The sequence below is a fragment of the Halichoerus grypus genome, chromosome 4 (assembly GCF_964656455.1).
Source record: "Halichoerus grypus chromosome 4, mHalGry1.hap1.1, whole genome shotgun sequence".
NCBI classification, from domain to species: domain Eukaryota; kingdom Metazoa; phylum Chordata; class Mammalia; order Carnivora; family Phocidae; genus Halichoerus; species Halichoerus grypus.
The window spans coordinates 134695412-134709251 of record NC_135715.1 but is presented as its reverse complement, the minus strand read 5'-3'; the positions used below and the strand labels follow the sequence as shown (position 1 = coordinate 134709251).

Below are 13840 nucleotides of genomic sequence, written 5' to 3'. Positions count from 1 at the left end.
TTTTTAAGATTTTGTTTATTTATTTGACAGAGAGAGAGAGAGAGCGGACAAGTAGGGCGAGCTGCAGGCAGAGGGAGAGGGAGAAGCAGTTTCCTGCTGAGCAGGAAGCCCAATGCTGAGCTTGATCCTGGGACCCTGTGATCATGACCTGAGCCGAAGGCAGACGCTTAACCAACTGAGCCACCCAGATGCCCCTAGATTTCATTTTTAGAGCAGTTTTACGTTCACAGCAAAGCTGAGTGGAAAATTAAGTTACTCTTTTTCATCATGTGATAAGTCGTAGAGACAGCATCCAAAATCAGATCTTTACCCAGTTGCCTTTCATCTTATATACAATGATCCTTTGGATATTAAGAAGCATATTTATTGTAAGCACAAGATCTGACATTTCACTAGATACAAAACTGAGTCTCTTGCTATAGTGTGAATGACTAATAATATGAGACTCAACTTGCAACAAGCTCTGGGGGACATTCAATCCTTTTTACCTTATAATCTTCTACTCTAACATTAAGTTATAGTAAGAATTCCCTAAATTCATTTTTTAAAATGTTACTTCTGTCAATAGCTTTTAGTTTTCTACCTTGAATCTTGCAATCCTGCCTTAGGATTCTGTTTCAACACTGCATGATCCTTACATATACTTTCATAAAATTAAAGAAGTAGATACACAATTAAAAATAAACCCACATTATTCTAAACAACAACTCACTGGTCACTTTTGGAGGATAAACTTGTTATTTAAAAACTGGTAAATAAAGAGAACAAACCAAGTATTTAACTTTCCAGGATGAGGTCTATCAGGGTAATTAAATACTTGATGAGAAAGTTTCTCTCTGTAGACATTTTTCAACAATAAATCAAGAAGGAATGATCGAATTAAGATACTGCCATTTTGCAAACTCCAATGACCTAATGGAGCCAAGTAATGATCACCAGTGGCCACTAACATAGCAAAAAGCAACACCCTATGAAGTATTCTTGCTCCCCCCCCAAAAAAAGTCTAACCTAAATCAGGCCACGCCTTAGATCTAACAGTGAGTTTACAGAGGAACATTTTAAATGACCCCATTAGATATACAATCTGCAAAATCCAGAATGTGGAAAGCTCCATAGGGTAGATATACTAACCAGCTGCTTCAACAAATGAATTTCAAGAAAAAAAGACCAAAAAGTGGGTAAGTAAACCTATAGATTAAAAAAAAAAAAATGTGGGGCGCCTGGGTGGCTCAGTTGTTAAGCGTCTGCCTTCGGCTCAGGTCGTGGTCCCAGTGTCCTGGGATCGAGCCTGCATCGAGCCCCGCATCGGGCTCCCTGCTCGGCGGGAAGTCTGCTTCTCCCTCTCCCACTCCCCCTGCTTGTGTTCCCTCTCTCACTGTGTCTCTCTCTGTCAAATAAATAAATAAATAAAATCTTTAAAAAAAAAAGTGACTTTCTCTTCTGGCTATGTTGACATAACTGTTATTAGAATTCCCTCCTGTCCTAAACAACTAAATTAACTAGACAAAACATGAAGGAGCTATTTTTTTTAGCACTGGATATTGAACAATGCAAACAGTGAACCTTGAGGGTAAACAAATACACCAAGTGAACCCAGACTGTCCCCAATGTTCTGCCTGGGGAAACGATCCCAATTGTGGCATTTGGAGGTGGAAGCTGAGCCAAACACAGCACCTCGCTGCTTAGTTAGGGAGGCAGAGAGCAGAGATCTGGTTGCTGATGCAGCTGGAATCTGTGTGTCACAGTAGTGGAAGGGAGGCACAAGGCTTACTAGACAGTAGCTGCTGTAGGCTGAGTGTGAACAGGGATTCTAGGGGTTGCAGGGCCAAGAGAAGTTGGAGTCCCAGCTTAAACAGAGTTGAAAGACCTCACTGAGCTTAAAATGCATTGAACTGAGACCTCAGAAAGGCCATGCCTTAGGAGTAAGAACCACACATTAGCCGAGCAAGGGTGGGCAAATTAAGACCTGGCTCACTGTTTTTGTAAAGAAAATTTTATTGGAATATAGCTATGCTCATTTGTTTAATACTATTTATGCAGCTTTTGCACTATATTGGCAAGTTGAAGAGTTGCAATAGAGACCACAGGGTCCACAAAAGCCTAAGATATTTATTACCTGGCCCCCTATAGAAAAAGTTTGCTGACCTCTGCACTAGAGTAAGGGCTACACTCTAGGTCTAAGGGCAAAACAAACAGATCCACTCTAACAAAGAATAAAACCAAGGCTGGTGGAATCAAAAAGATTTTCCAGTGATTTAACTGCCTGTCAGAACAAAACTCAACATATTTTAAAGAAAAACAACATAATCTGTACAAGGTATTATTCATTATGTCACATATACAATTACATATTAGATAACATTTAAAGAAGCAGAAAAATGTGACCCACAATCAAGGGGAAAAAAAAGGTAGACCTCACTTGTGCCCACCCCAAGCCAGGGGCTCTCCACCTCCATTCAGTGAGATGCACCATGCACTGATGACAATGCAGTGGACAAGGGCAAAGTGAGGGTCGCCAGGCTCAGACTGGGGCTAATGCGTCTGGTGCTGCGCCTACCCACACAGATTTATTCAAATCAAATAACTGCTGTAACACTTTCAAGTAACTCCTCCCAGAATATTTTGGCTGCCCCAAATCCAGCTGGTGCTCTGCAGTCCACAGCTAGTCTCTCTAGTTTCTTTATAATCCTGTTATCCCTTCTACATCTATTCTGTTGTAGAGATTCAGGCCAAGAAACACCTATACTATCCCATCTTCTAAACCCAATTCAAATGGCATCTAGACATCCAATGTGACAAGGAAAAAAGAGGTCTTCATCAAATCTGCTAATTCCACACCTTATTGACTCAGAAAATGCTGAGGATCCCAAATTTGATTGGTTTGAAGAGCATGTGAAGGTTTTGATTGGTTTGAAGAGCATGTGAAGGTTTTGACTAGATGATGAAGGTCAATATTAACACCCAAAATGAGTTGAGATGATTACTTTAATGTGGCTTAAGAAATATGGACACGTAAAACTCTACTTTGAAAATGAAAATAGGGGCATCTGAGTGGCTCAGTCGGTTAAGCATCTGACTCTTGATTTCAGCCCATGATCTCAGGGTTATGAGATCAGCCCCACATTGGGCTCTGCGCTGGGCATGGAGATTGCTTAAGATTCTCTCTCTCTCCCTCTGCCTCCCCTCCCTCTCTAAAAGAAAGAGAAAGAGAGAAAGAGAGAAAGAGAGAAAGAAAGAAAGAAAAGAAAGAAAGAAAAAAAAGAAAATGAGAATAAATTTTTTCTTACCTAGAGATAAAGAATGGAATGTGGAACAGAGATTCAATTTTCGTTTGGTTCATTAAATCTTTAAGGCCATAAAACAGATAATACAAAAAGCTTTCCATGAGCTCCTTTAGAAGAAATTTCTAGACATTACTATAAATCCTCAATGCACTGTTTCAGCAGTACTGATATAATGCCTGTGTACTCAGGATAAAGTTTTACATTGTTAAGCTATTACTGTTCTCTTTGAGAACTGAACTCTTCCCCCTCTGCGGCTTTGGGTTTGACATTGCATTTGACTTTTATATAGTAATTGATATGTGCCAGGGCAATGATGGATTGGAATCTACCCCAAATCAAAGCATAATGAGTGAATTTTGTTTATATACTTATCACCTATTCCTAATCAACAAAAGCACGAGATTCATTTAGCTAAACTGATTCCAAAGAGTCAAAATACACTGACCTCAATTAATTTCAAAATGCTTATTTCTGTGTATGTTGAATAGTTTTTACAATTTAAAAACGTATCTGTAAAAAGAAAAAAAAGATAGGATCACTCACACACACACACACACACACACACACACACACGTATCTGTTTTGAAGGTAAAATTGCCAAATCTTGAAATTAAAAAGGCAAATATGTGCAGGAGCCAAAACTGTCAATCAAGTATTTGGGAAGTGAAAACTGGAATTACATTAAATTCAGAAAGACTTTTATACTCTTTCTATAAATACTTTTTTAAAAAATCAGAGAGGCGCCTAGGTGGCTCAGTCAGTTAAGCATCAGACTCTTGATATCAGCTCAGGTCATGATTTCAGGTTTGGGGAATCTAGCCCTACATTGGGCTCTGTGCTCAGCAGGGAGTCTGCTTCTCTCCCTCTACCCCTCCCCCTGCTATTGTGCTCTTACATGCACTCTCTCTCTCTCTCTCTTTTTTTTTAAAGATTTTTATTTATTTATTTGAGAGAGAGCGCACAAGCAGGAGAAGTGGCAGGCAGAGGGAGAGGGAGAAGCAGGCCTCCCAGTGAGCAGGGAGCCTGATGCAGGGCTCGATCCCAGGACCCTGGGATCACGACCCGAGGCGAAGGCAGACGCCCAACCGACTGAGCCAACCAGGCACCCCTCTCTCTCTCTTTTTTAAAGATTTTATCCATTTATTTGAGCGACAGAGACAGAGACAGCAACAGAGTATGAGCGGGGAGGAGGAAGAAGCAGGCTCCGCACTGAGCAGGGAGCCCAACACGGGGCTTGATCGCAGGACCCTGGGACCATGACCCAAGCTGAAGGCAGATGCTTACTGACTGAGCCACCCAGGCACCCCCCTCTTTCTCTCTTTCTAAAATAAATAAATAAATCTTAAAAAAAAAAAACAACTCAATCAGAATACCCATATTTAGAATACTTTCTGTTCTCAGTCAGTATCTTTAGATAGTTAGAACCTGATCCTAAGCCTAACGTGGGCTTGACTCTGGGGAGTAAATCTTTTCACAATTGCCTCAATGCACAGAAAGCTTTTTAAAAATAGACCCTCTCTAAGGTCTTTTGTTTTCATGGTCACATGCTAATGCTTAGATGTTCCAGTATCTAATATGGCCACACTGGTCTTGATAACCAAAGTCATTTTTTCCCATCTTCAGGAACCTACACTGGAACAACCATATCCAACAGATCTCAAGCTACTGTGTGTGTGAATGAACATTCCCTTTTGTTTCATATCTGAATGCTGTACATCTATTTCAGGTTGTACATTGTGTTTGTGTATTTATGCTTTGATTCATAGTAACGTCTCATGTTATAGAATTGATCTGCATTGACACAAACTGTAAATAAAAAGAAATGGCTGAGAGAACAGAAAACCAAGCAGTCAGTAAAACAGGAACAGACCCTGAAATCACCCAGATGACAGAATTAACAGATAAGGACTTTAAAAATGGTTAGTAAAAATATGTATGTTCAAGTACTTAAAGGAAAAGGTAGACATAATGAGTGAACAGCTGGGAAATCTCAACAGAGAAATGGAAACTATAAGAAAAGAACCAATCGAAAATTCTAGAACTGATATGTAGGATATATGAAGAAAATAAAAAGGGCTCCCTGTCTTTCAGAGATACATAATGAAAAATCTACAGGTGAAATTATATGATATCTGGGATGTGCTTCAAAATAATCCAGTTTTAGGGAGAGAGTGGCTAGGGGTAAAGCTAAAACAAGAGTGGCCATAAGTTGGTGATTATTATAACTAGGTGATGGGTATGTGGGAGTTTATTTTACTGCTCTCTCTACTTTTGTGTATGTTTGAAATTCTCCATATTTGGGGGTGCCTGGGTGGCTCAGTCAGTCAATCGTCTGCCTTCAGCTTAGGTCATGATCTCGGGGGTCCTGGGATTGAGCCCCCAAGGCAAGTTGGGCTCCCTGCTCAGTGGGGAGTCTGCTTCTCCCTTTGCCCCTCTCCCCCCACTTGCACATGTGTACACACTCTCAAATAATTAAATAAAATCTTAAAAAAAAAAGAAATTTTCCTTTCAAGAAAATTAGCTTTCAAAGCTAAAAAAGAAAATCCAATCTCCACAAGAAAAAGCTGTTTTAACTGTAAAATAATATGTTCAAGTGATGCTCCGCATGCATATTATTCTCCTTCCATCTTTCCAAATTCCCTCAGATATATAGCATCCACTCTTCATTTTCAAAGATCTCCAGTGCTTGGGGAAAGTGGGCATTTCATAGAAACTGAGTATTTAGAATATTTTCTCTTTCTCTCTCTCAGTACGTTATACACTTAGACACACATAAAGATACTGGTGTTTCATTTTACAAAATGGGATTATATTAAACTGTTCTATAACTAGCTTTTTCCAAACAATATATGTTGTAGACATCATTCCATGTCAACAAATACAGGTCAACATCATGGGTGTTTTTTTTTTTTAATGACTGCAAGTATTCATCATTGAGGGTCTACATGTCCTACACTGTGCACTGAGATTTTATCATTTCAATGGGAGACAGGAGCTATCTGTGTTAGAGAAAGCTGTTTCAAGCAGAGGAAAAACATAAGAACATATATGGCTTTAGGGACAATGTCTGACTTTAGAGAATTTAGGACCAATATTTGATTATTAAGTATGTCTTAATCTATGAGTAACAAGCTATATTATAATAGAGTTGGAAGGTATTTGTTAAAAAATATCATATTAGCAAAAATCCATTTCATTCTCTGGCTAGCAACATGAATAGAGTTTAAGTCACAGGAACCTCCTTATTACATTAGCATTTTCCAAATTGCACATAGACCACATCCCAAAACTTAATTCTAACTTGGTTTGGCAAAATTGAGGATACATTTTCCTACAGAAGCTATACAGATAGTAAGGATCTCAGGTCAATCGACAAAAGTTTAAAGTACTTAATTCATGATGTACAACAGCCCCTCCCTGACCTGGAGGTTAAATTTTTGAAAACCATTATGGTAAGAGAATTCTCAGCAGAAGAATTGATGGCCTTAGAGTCACAAATGAACAGAAGCACTTGTAAATACTTTTTACATTTGTTAAACTAAAAAAACCAAGAATAATGAAATATTAGTAGCGTTATATGCATCTTAAATTACAGTATAGTAATTAATAATAATACAAATATTCTATTTGGATATATTACATAATACCTGGATAACAAAAATGCTCAATATATAAAATTCAAACACATCAAACACAAAAAAGTAAAAATCAGTCCAATCTCGCCATCTAGAAATAACAACTATGAACATTTGGGTGAACATCATTCTAGATACCTCTTTGTGCATACATACATGAGAAAGCAAAGCTACATACTTTTACATAAGGGGGATACACTGTTCTATACCCTGCCTTTTTTTCCTCAATATGTGTCAATGACTATTTAAGTCTACAGTACATCGGCATCATCTTTTTTTTTTTTTAAGATTTATTTATTTATTTGAGAAAGAGAGAGAGCACGAGCAGGAGGAGCAGAGGGAGAGGAAGAGAAAATCTCAAACAGATTCCATGCAGAGCGTGGAGCCCCATATGGGGCTTGATCTCATGACCCTGAGATCATGACCTGAGCCGAAACCAAGAGTTGGACGCTTAACCAACTGAGCCACCCAGGTGCCCCTCAACATCATCTTTTCTAATGGCTGCATAGCACCCCAGTGCATGGATGAACCACAATTTATATAGCCATTCCCTTACCAATGGACATTTCAGATTCTTTTTTTTTTTTAATGTTTTATTTATTTATTCATGAGAGTCAGAGAGAGAGACGCAGAGGCAGAGGGAGAAGCAGTCTCCCCGCCCAGCAGGGAGCCCGATGCAGGACTCGATCCCAGGACCCTGGGATCATGACCTGAGCCGAAGGCAGACGCCCAACAATCTGAGCCACCCAGGCGCCGGACATTTCAGATTCTGTCCAATATCACCAATATACAATCTCGTTTAAACACCTTTACATACTCATCATATTGGTCTCTTAGGATAAATTCCTAAAAGCAGAATTGTTAGGCAAAAGGCAGGTATACCTTACATCTTGACAGACATTGCCACACAGCCCTCTGGGAAGGCCAGACTCTTCCACACACCGACCAGCCTTTCTTAGCGTTTCTGCCAGACTTGCCAACAGTCGGCCCCTCTCCTCTCACAGCGTCAGCTCCTTCCACGTGGCTTGTTTCCACAGCAGGATAGTGCTTAGGTGAGAGGGTTTACTTCCATCTGCTTCCTTCATCTCTCCCATGGCTACTCTGCTTAAACTTCAAGCACTTCTCTTTTAGATTTCTTCCCTTCCCCCATTTCAACTTCTTTTTTTCTAATTATAAGTCTGATTCACAATTCAAATAACCTGGAATGAAATTCTCATAGTTGCCAAAAAAGATACACAGAAGTAAAATTGCCTTAAATTATTCTTGGAGAGGGCGCCTGGGTGGCTCAGTTGGTTAAGCGACTGCCTTCGGCTCAGGTCATGATCCCGGAGTCCTGGGATCGAGTCCCACATCGGGTTCCCGGCTCAGCAGGGAGTCTGCTTCTCCCTCTGACCCTATCCCCTCTCATGCTGTTTCTCTCTCTCTGTCAAATAAATAAATAAACAAAATCTTAAAAAAAAAAAAAAATATTCTTGGGGAGATATGGAATATAAAACAGGAAGGAAGGAAGGAAAGAAGGGAGGAAGGAAGGAAAAAAATTCACTATCTAGACCTGTTATGTGAAGAAAACTGACATTTTGAGATACTGATTCTTTAGGCCTACCATACAATCTCTGTGCACAAGTATTTCTATAGGAGGTTGCAATCTGAAAGGGTTTTCATTCAGTTATGAAACTGAGTACTTACCATGCGCAGACACTGTGCTCCAGGCTTTGGGGAGACAAAGAAGGTAAGACACACCTGTAAGAAGCTCCCATTCTATCGGGGAGATAGAGGTGCAAACTAATATTTTTTAGAGAAGTGTACATACTTTGATGCCAGGTGACAAGTGTTGTGGTAAAGGTACGCCCCAAGTGCGATATAAGCAGAGTGGGTTAGTTTGGGCAGAAGCCAAGAAAGCTTAAGGGAGAGATGGCATTTATGTGTGGCCTTGAGGGATGAATGGTTTGTCAGGTGAAAAAGGACACTGCAGGAGCACAATTAAGGAGGTGCACATGGTTAACCTGAGCAGCGATCTAAGGATAGGGAACTGGCAGAAGATGAGGCTGAGAAGATAAAGTGAGGCCAGACTGTGCTGGAGCTGGCTTTCCATGCTAAGGGACTTCATCTCAGCAAGGAAGAGTTCCCAGAGGTTTTTCAGCAGGGAAGCATCATAATCAGAGCAGAATTTGAGAGAAAGAACTGTAGTTGTGGGGAAGAGAATGGACTGAGGTGGAGACCAGTTACAAAGGCCCTGTCTAGGGCGCCTGGGTGGCTCAGTTGGTTAAGCGACTGCCTTCGGCTCAGGTCATGATCCTGGAGTCCTGGGATCGAGTCCCGCATCGGGCTCCCTGCTCTGCAGGGAGTCTGCTCCTCCCTCTGACCCTCCCCCCTCTCATGTGCTCTCTCTCTCATTCTCTCTCTCTCAAATAAATAAATAAAATCTTTAAAAAAAAAAAAAAAAAACAAAGGCCCTGTCTAGCCAAGGAATCTTAAAGACTTGTACCTAGACCATGCCGAAAACTGGAGGGATCCAAGAAATGGGATTTACTGGGATTAAGAGTACACTTATCATGATGCGCACCAAGTAATGTATAGAATTGTTGAATCATTATATTGTACGTCTGAAAGTAACACATTACTATAGGTTAATTATACTTGAATTACAAAAATAAGTAAATACATAGCTTGGGGGCGGGGGAGGAATGGGATTTACCGGGGCACCTGGGTGGCTCAGATGGTTAAGTGTCTGCCTTTGCTCAGGTCGTGATCCCAGTGGCCTGGGACTGAGCCCCGTGTCGGGCTCCGTGCTCAGTGGGGAGTCTGCTTTCCCCTCTCCCTCTGCCCCTGCCCCCTGCTTGTGTGCTCTCTCTGTCAAATAAATAAATAAAATCTTAGAAAAAAAAAAAGAAATAAAAAAAAGAAATGGGATTTACTAACTCACTGGACAGAGAAAACTTTTTTTAAAGATTTTATTTATTTATTTGAGAGAGAGAGTAAGAGCATGGGGAATGACAGAGGGCGAGGGAGAAGCAGGCTCCCCGCTGAGCAGGGAGCCTGACGTGGGGCTCTATCCCAGGACCCTGGCCTCATGACCTGAAATGAAGGCAGACACCCAACTGACTGAGCCACCCAGGCGCCCCAGGACAGAGAAATTAAAAAAAAAAAAAAAAAAAGGTGGGGACCAAGAGAACGCAAATGCTTTCACTTAAATACTGACTGTATGGTAATACCATTGATGGAGACAGAGTCTATAAGCCTAGAAGAAGATGTGGAGAAAAATATTCATTTCCACGTTGGACCTGTTGAGTTTAAAGGGCCTAAGAGACATCTAGGAAAATACACCCAACAAAGAGCTGGCATTGAGGCTGGTGCCCAGTTCCAGCAGACGCTCTGTTCATTTTTAAAAAATCGCCTAGATTTGCAGTCATTGAGGTAGATAAAGGTGATTCGTGACAACAAATAGAGAAAGCAGGGATGAAAGTTTAGGACAAAATCCTGGGGAACAATAATATTTAGAAACCTAACAGAGAGCCTAGTGAAAGTCTGGGAAAATCAGAGAGGTAGAAGACAAGCCAGGCTCATAAAAGTGACCAGAGTGTAAAGGAGAAAGTATGCCCCACTTACTTGCCTTCCCCATTTCTTCCCATACAAAGGATCCTGTGTAATGCCTTCAGGAGCTGGAACAAGGATTCCTATAAATGGGGTTGGGATTGAGAGATTAAGCAAGGAAGAGTTCCTGGGGCCTGACAGTAGGCATTATGTGCCAGGATCTGGGATTTCCTGCCAGTGCTAATCTAGGGAATACTTTCATCCCTAAAAGGCTCTTGTTACCTTATCTCTTGCTTTCAACAGATTGATATGTCCTTTCTCCTTTCCAATGTCACTACTCACAGTTTCTACCCATCCCTTAGTCCATGATGGAAGAGAGCAAGTCTTAACAGCCTCTCAATTCAGTATGTTTAGTAAGTATAACTTTGAGCCAGTTACTATGCTTGTTAAACTGGACAGATAAAACATAGCTCCTGCTGAACAAGAATTAACAGGAGTGGGGATGTTGAGAGGAGGTTTGTAACTACTGTCTATAGGGTATACAGTGACTAAAGCTACAGTGAGCTGGAGAGTCATGAAAAAAACCTCATGCCTTCTTAATGGGTTAAAAAAAATGTTTTCTTCCTATTTTCCAGGAGGGAAAGATGCACATAGATGATGATGATAAACCCTGACACAGAAAGACTTATAGTGAATTGATTTACATCAATTTAAGTATGTGAAAAGGAAGAAGAGACAGGAGACTTCATGAATTTACCGTTCGTTTTCCATCCTAGGGGCTTGGGGAGCAAGTGGTATAGGACAACCTGTCTGCAATTTAAAACTAGCTATGGATAGTCCATAAAGGTGACCTTTCCTGGTCAATAAATCTCTCCCTGATGACACATTTTCTGTCCCTTTTCTAGTCAGAAGATCCCTCTTTTAGTTGTTGCAGCACTGTGGGATATAATGGAATGGGTTATAGGAACCAATAACCCGACCTGGCTTCCCTATAGCAGTCTTTCCCAGGATTGTCTGAACCACCATTTGTCAAAATCAGAAGTGACAAAAAAAAAAAAAAATAATAATAATATACTATTTCTGTAATCTGTGGGGATTATATACATACACATACATATATATGTGTATATATATAAAATACACATGTGTGTGTGTTTTGGTTCCTCCTCTACCTCGACTATCTCCCCAGATCCTCTTCACCATTACCTGTGGTACACAAAAAAGTCTAAACACCATTATTTCTTGCCAAAAGAGGAAACAGAAAAGTAACTTGATTAGTAAACAGAGTTTGGCCTGGAGCCCAGATCTTAAGAGATGTAAATTGGGGCTTTTTTTCACAGGGCTGCATTCTCCTGTTGACTTCCACTCTAATAACCAACCAGCCCAAAATACTGCTTACATCACCTTCTTCTTGCACCTCTCTCCCTTCAAATCTTCCTGTGGCTCCTCTTAAAATCTGTGCGGCCTTAGTCATATTACTTAACCTCTCTGCCTCACTTTTCTCCTCTGCAAACCGGGAGTAACGCCTAACTCACTGGATTTTATTTATTTACTTTTCACAGTACAGTGTTCCTTTATTTACTTATAATCTTAAAATTCTAATTCCAAAAAATATGGAACGCTTTACGAATTTGCACATCGTCCTTGCGCAGGGGCCACGCTAATCTCTGTATCGTTCCTATTTTAGTATAGGTGCTGCTGAAGCGCGCACTAACTCATTGGGTTTTAAAAGGTAGCTAGCATATGTAAGGTGCTGACGCAGGACCATGTACTTAAAAAGCACTTAATAAACGGTAGCTATTTACTATGAAATTTATCTCACAGGACTGCTGTTCCTATGTGCCTGACACCTAAGCAGTCCCTCAAACTATGTTAGTTCCCCTCTTTCCCAATCCTTGAAACAACTTCCTAGTTCTTTCTGACCAAGATTCAGAACAAATCTAACAAGGATTTCCCTAATTTACCTGCAAAAGTATCTATTTACTAAAGTCTCACCATTCACGCAAGGGTAACACCTACTGAGAGCTACCCGGACATGATTTCTTCGCTTCTTCACTTTAAGTCACTGTAACAGAATAATCACATGTTGCAAGTTTCCCAAAAGACGTACTGTATCATGCCAATAGATACAACAAACCAACTGCTTTCTCTGTGGCAACTGGGTATCCAGGCGCATTCCCGAGTTACCGTAGGTTCATCGCTCCGCAGCCAAAATAAGTAAGTTTGCTACACTAATCATACAACTGACGTGGGGGAAGAAAACTTCAGACAATGTCCCATAAACCTCAAGGAGTGACTGCGAATAGATGCCACGCAGTGACGCAGTCCAGGCAAATGAGTGAATAAATGTGTCGTGTTCCTGCGGCGTGTCCCTGTGTCAGCTTGTGTGTCTGCCTGTATCGGTAGAACTAAAAGTACATTCGTGTGCGGCGAAATGTTTGAGCGCGGGTGTGTAACCCCTTTGAACCCGGGTGCTTAGCGAGTGAGCTACCGTGCAACCCCCGCGGTGCGGTTCTCCAGGGGCTTACCTCCGCGGACGAGCAGGTGGACGCCGCTGGGCGCCGCCATGTTAGCGCCGATCACGTGGTCGCGGAGCACTCCTTAGCCGTCCCGCCCCGCCCCGCCCCGCCCGCTGGAACTGTCCAGTCGCAGCCCTGCCGAACACTGGAGGCGCTGGGGCCGCCCCGGGGGAGCGCGCGTGCGCGCGGGGGGCTGACTGCGGGAGCCCCGGCAGCAAAGCGGCTCCGGCTCTGGGGCCAGCAGGGGAACCCGCGGCCCGGCGAGCCCGCTCCGGCCGCGAGAGGCGGGCTCCAGCCACGGTTCGCGCGCTCGCTCAGAGCCCCTGCGCCCAGGTGGGATGGAAGAAGCCTGTCAGGTAAGCGTGGCATCCAATATTTGTAGCATCAACATTTTGGTGCATGGAAACGTGAAGTTGGGAGGAAAAAATAAAGCACAATCTAGCGTTCAACATAGCACTTTGCATCGTCGGCCACTCTGTTGAAATTTCCCTGAATTGAGTTGAAAGGTAAAATTTGGTTCAAAGTCACCAGCTGCCCCTTTGCTGTCCCAGAAATTACGTTACTCAGCAGAGACTCCAGGTTAAGACAGGAATCTGTGTGCAGCTGCAAAATCAATTCTGGATACCCCAGTGGGTCTGTTCCGGGGACTTCTCTTTCCCCAAGGACACTTCCCGCTCAACGGTATTAACTGGAGTCTTAATTGTAAATCTGACTTTTAAGAATGAGAGGATGGCGCTGCCGAAAGACGAAGCCTACAGAAGGCCAATTATGAGACAAGTGAGGGTGCCGTTGTATACCTAGTGATGATGGTGCCCATTCTTACCAAATTCACTTTTCCTCTTAGCTGCATTTTGGGGCAGATTTCCATCCT

The 13840-nt window shown here is 41.9% G+C and overlaps 2 protein-coding genes and 1 non-coding gene across 8 annotated transcripts in view; 1 reads left to right on the top strand and 2 right to left on the bottom strand.

The window, feature by feature from the left end:
- The window catches only part of METAP1D (methionyl aminopeptidase type 1D, mitochondrial), an 86227-nt gene extending 73176 nt beyond the window's left edge, over positions 1-13051 (bottom strand). For 2 of the 5 annotated variants that reach the window (XM_078070995.1, XM_036105510.2), the window contains exon 1: positions 12979-13051. Coding sequence is in view for 3 of the 5 variants with exons in the window: in XM_036105506.2 (XP_035961399.1) it covers positions 12979-13018 (40 nt within the window). In the remaining 2 variants the exon portion in view is untranslated. Of the gene's footprint in view, positions 1-10525; positions 10594-12978 lie in introns of all 5 variants that reach the window. The other 3 variants (XM_036105506.2, XM_078070994.1, XM_036105507.1) reach the window with 2 other exon arrangements.
- On the bottom strand, positions 12058-12157 carry LOC118544009 (U6 spliceosomal RNA). The gene has a single exon (XR_004921368.1). It is a non-coding gene; the product is annotated as a U6 spliceosomal RNA (small nuclear RNA).
- Positions 13052-13170: 119 nt separating the features above from the next.
- The window catches only part of SLC25A12 (solute carrier family 25 member 12), a 197240-nt gene continuing 196570 nt past the window's right edge, over positions 13171-13840 (top strand). The window contains exon 1 of one of the 2 annotated variants that reach the window (XM_036105497.2): positions 13171-13325. In XM_036105497.2, the coding sequence (XP_035961390.1) occupies positions 13308-13325 (18 nt within the window). In that variant the 5' untranslated portion in view covers positions 13171-13307. The remainder of the gene's footprint in view (positions 13326-13840) is intronic. The other variant, XM_078070993.1, reaches the window with a different exon arrangement.